A 3,054-nucleotide genomic window follows, 5' to 3' on the forward strand; every position below is an offset into this window, starting at 1 on the left:
CAGTGCACTCCATCTCTAGCACAGACATTCCAGAAAAAGGCTGACTTCCATAGGGGAAGAACAAGGGTTCCCTGGGCGCCGCAGAGCTCCATATGCTTGATGACTCTGACAATGAGGCAAACCGGTGGACAAAGCCAGTTGTTGTCGTAACCCCAATTTTGAGCAAAGGCATCAACGGCCTCACAGCCTGGCTGAAAAAACCGAGAGTTAAATCTTGGCAACTTGGCGTTGTAGCTACAGGAGAACCTGTCAATAGTGTGTGGGCCCCAGAGGTGGTTTGAGAATTTTTGTGAAAATAAAGGGGGCTGACGAGAGCCCGAACGGAAGCACGCAAAATTGGAAATACCTAAAAATCCCAGTGCCAAAATCCCAGGCGAACGCAAGGAATTTCCGGTGATCGGGGAAAATTTCGATGTGGTGGTACCCGGACTTGAGATCAAATTTGAATAAATAAAAACCCTTGTCAAAAACTTGAGTAGCCACAGACAAGTCCTCGCACTTGAATTTCTGTTTCTAGATAAAAGTGTTAACGTGCCTAAGATCCAGGATAAGCCTTTGTTTGCCGGAGCGTTGGGTCGAAACAGAAAGCGGGTTAATAATATCTGGAGCACAAAAAATTTCTTCGATGAGGTTGAGACTAAGAAGCTCATTAACAGCTATGGTAACAAAAGAACTGTTACTACGTGCGGAAGCATTGTTGACTTTGTAAAAGGGTGTGGGTAGCTGGAAGAACGGAATTTTGTAACCTTGGCTAATAACATTCAAAATGAACTGAGAAGCTGGCAAAGTACGCCAGAAATCGATACACTTGAAAAGTCTTCCCCGAACTGAAGGTTGAATAGAAATATCAACAGTACTCTCAGAGTCCTTAACCGCGCCTAAAACTAGCGGAGTGACGTCAGAAGAAACTGATGTGACATCGAGACACTCCTGATCTGAATTACGGCTTTCCGCCTCAAAAAACATATCACTACAAAGAAAATTGGAAAAGATTGCACCTGATTGTTGTCCTTCGTCGGCTAGTCATTTAGGAGTTTGTGATGTTTGCTTGGCCATCGTCGGGCAACAGGAGCGCCAATGACCTGGCTTTCCACAGGCAAAACAGGTGCCGGTATTGGGTCGACGAGAAGGGAAACCAGGAACGTTCAACATCAGAGGCTGATGTTGAAACTGCGAACGTGAGGTCGACGCCGGGATTCCAACGGACGAGGATCTGTTATTAGAAGTCGAAAAGGTAGCCTTCTTCTTTTTACGGGCCTGGAGCGCTACACGGGCACGTCTTTCTGCACTGTGAATTCTTTTCTCGTCCTCCGAATCATCGGCCAGATGATGCTGTTTATATTCCTCAACTGTCGCCCAGCCGAACTCGGACTTGTCCGCTAATAAAATAAGCTTTTGCCTCTCGCAGAGTAGTTTCTCACCTTCCGCGAGATCCGACTTTACTTTCTCTAGGTGACCATTCTCCGCAGAAGACTTGGCGGAACCAATATTTTCCGCTAGCTTACGGTTAAAGTTGAACTGGTCTTCATTGGCCTTCTTCTTGAACTTATGTGGTTCGTCATACTTGAGTTTCTTAATTTCTTTCATCTGCTGCTCGGCCGAATCTTCGTTGGAGCGCTTGATTTGACCAACGGTTTGTGCTAACAAATCTTTGAACGAGTCCATTAACTGCTTGTTATTCTCTCGAATGAGATCGGACACTTCGTCTTTGCTGACGGACATAACGCAGAAGACAAACGACAAGAACGTTAAAGAAAAAACCAAAGAGAGGTTGGTTCAGAAGCCTAGATGACGTACACGTGATATACGCAGCTTTATATACCCCCGATATGGCTACCCATGGTGCACCCGGCCTAGAACCCAGGCCCTGTTGTATCTCGTGCCGTCAAAATATTTATTTCTGCCTTCTTCGCAGGCTCATTCGCCAGAAATAACATTTATTGTTCAAACGACCGGTTTCAATAGACCGGCGAAATTTCTCATTTTGTTAAAGCACTGAGGTTACGATAACTTCGAGTTAAACCGACTCATTTCGCTTCAATATTCAGAAATACTCTCGATCTCTTTACGCTTTCATTGCCCTTCGCCCGACATGTTTTGCACGGCGTTTAGTCATGCGAAACCTCCACGAAACATCCACGCAGCGCGCGAGGTAACTTTATCACGGTTCTAAAAATAACTCGAGACGAATTACCTATGAAATAGGGTGTATGTGGGGGATGCCTTCTCTGTCCCTTTTATCCTCTCTTGAAGAAATACAATTCGGTGAAACATATACAGAGACAACCTTTTTCATTCACTAAGACAAGTATTTAAGTGTCTCTAAAAATCCTGAGTCTTCAAGCTTAAAGCTTAAGTTTATGTTTTAAGCCGGCTTCCCGGTATTTACTTTTTTCAAAGATGAACTCGAGGCAAGAAAATCGCTCAGAGCTTTCTTTTACAGCCAGAATTATACCTAAATATTCTTTGGAACGTTTTCTTTCTATTTGCGGTGAGAAAATGTCTAAAGGCTTTTTAAAGTTCTGTAAGCTTATATCAAACCTGATTCTTGGTCGGATCAAATTGTCTCAAATCTTACAAACGTGCATAAACTACATAGCCGCATAAACTTCGCTCGACTTCATTAACTCAGATCCAAAAAACAAACATCAAACACAATAATTACTGAGGCTTACCATTCGAGATGCAGCTCCTGAAAGGTATCAAGTAAGGCCAGTATCGCTTCAGACTTTTCAACCCTTACTCATCAAGCAAGGTGAAAAACGTAAACGATGCCATTCGAAATCGCGTTTCCGACTTTGACAAGTGACGCATTAATTTCTCAACCAAAAACCAACTAGCCATGAATAACAGAAGACTCCTGATAGCAGCTAAATTTCATTTTGTGCATCCAGTGAAAAAAAACAGTTAAAAACATTACAAGTTGACAAAAAACTCTGTCAGCTTCAGCTGTCAAAGTAAACAAGATTCAAGATGCTGCAAAAATTTTCTGCATGAACTCACCTGCCAAATTTTGACCAATCAGAGCATAAAAATTGGACGTAGACCGTGACT

At 43.2% G+C, this 3,054-nt stretch overlaps 1 protein-coding gene across 1 annotated transcript; it reads right to left on the reverse strand.

Moving 5' to 3' along the window:
- Positions 1-853: 853 nt before the first annotated feature.
- LOC140932881 (uncharacterized) lies at positions 854-1,933 on the reverse strand. The gene has a single exon (XM_073382377.1). The coding sequence runs from the start codon at positions 1,720-1,722 to the stop codon at positions 1,024-1,026; it is 699 nt and encodes a 232-aa protein (XP_073238478.1). The 5' UTR covers positions 1,723-1,933; the 3' UTR covers positions 854-1,023.
- Positions 1,934-3,054: the final 1,121 nt, after the last annotated feature.

This window comes from Porites lutea, chromosome 4, assembly GCF_958299795.1.
Source record: "Porites lutea chromosome 4, jaPorLute2.1, whole genome shotgun sequence".
NCBI classification, from domain to species: domain Eukaryota; kingdom Metazoa; phylum Cnidaria; class Anthozoa; order Scleractinia; family Poritidae; genus Porites; species Porites lutea.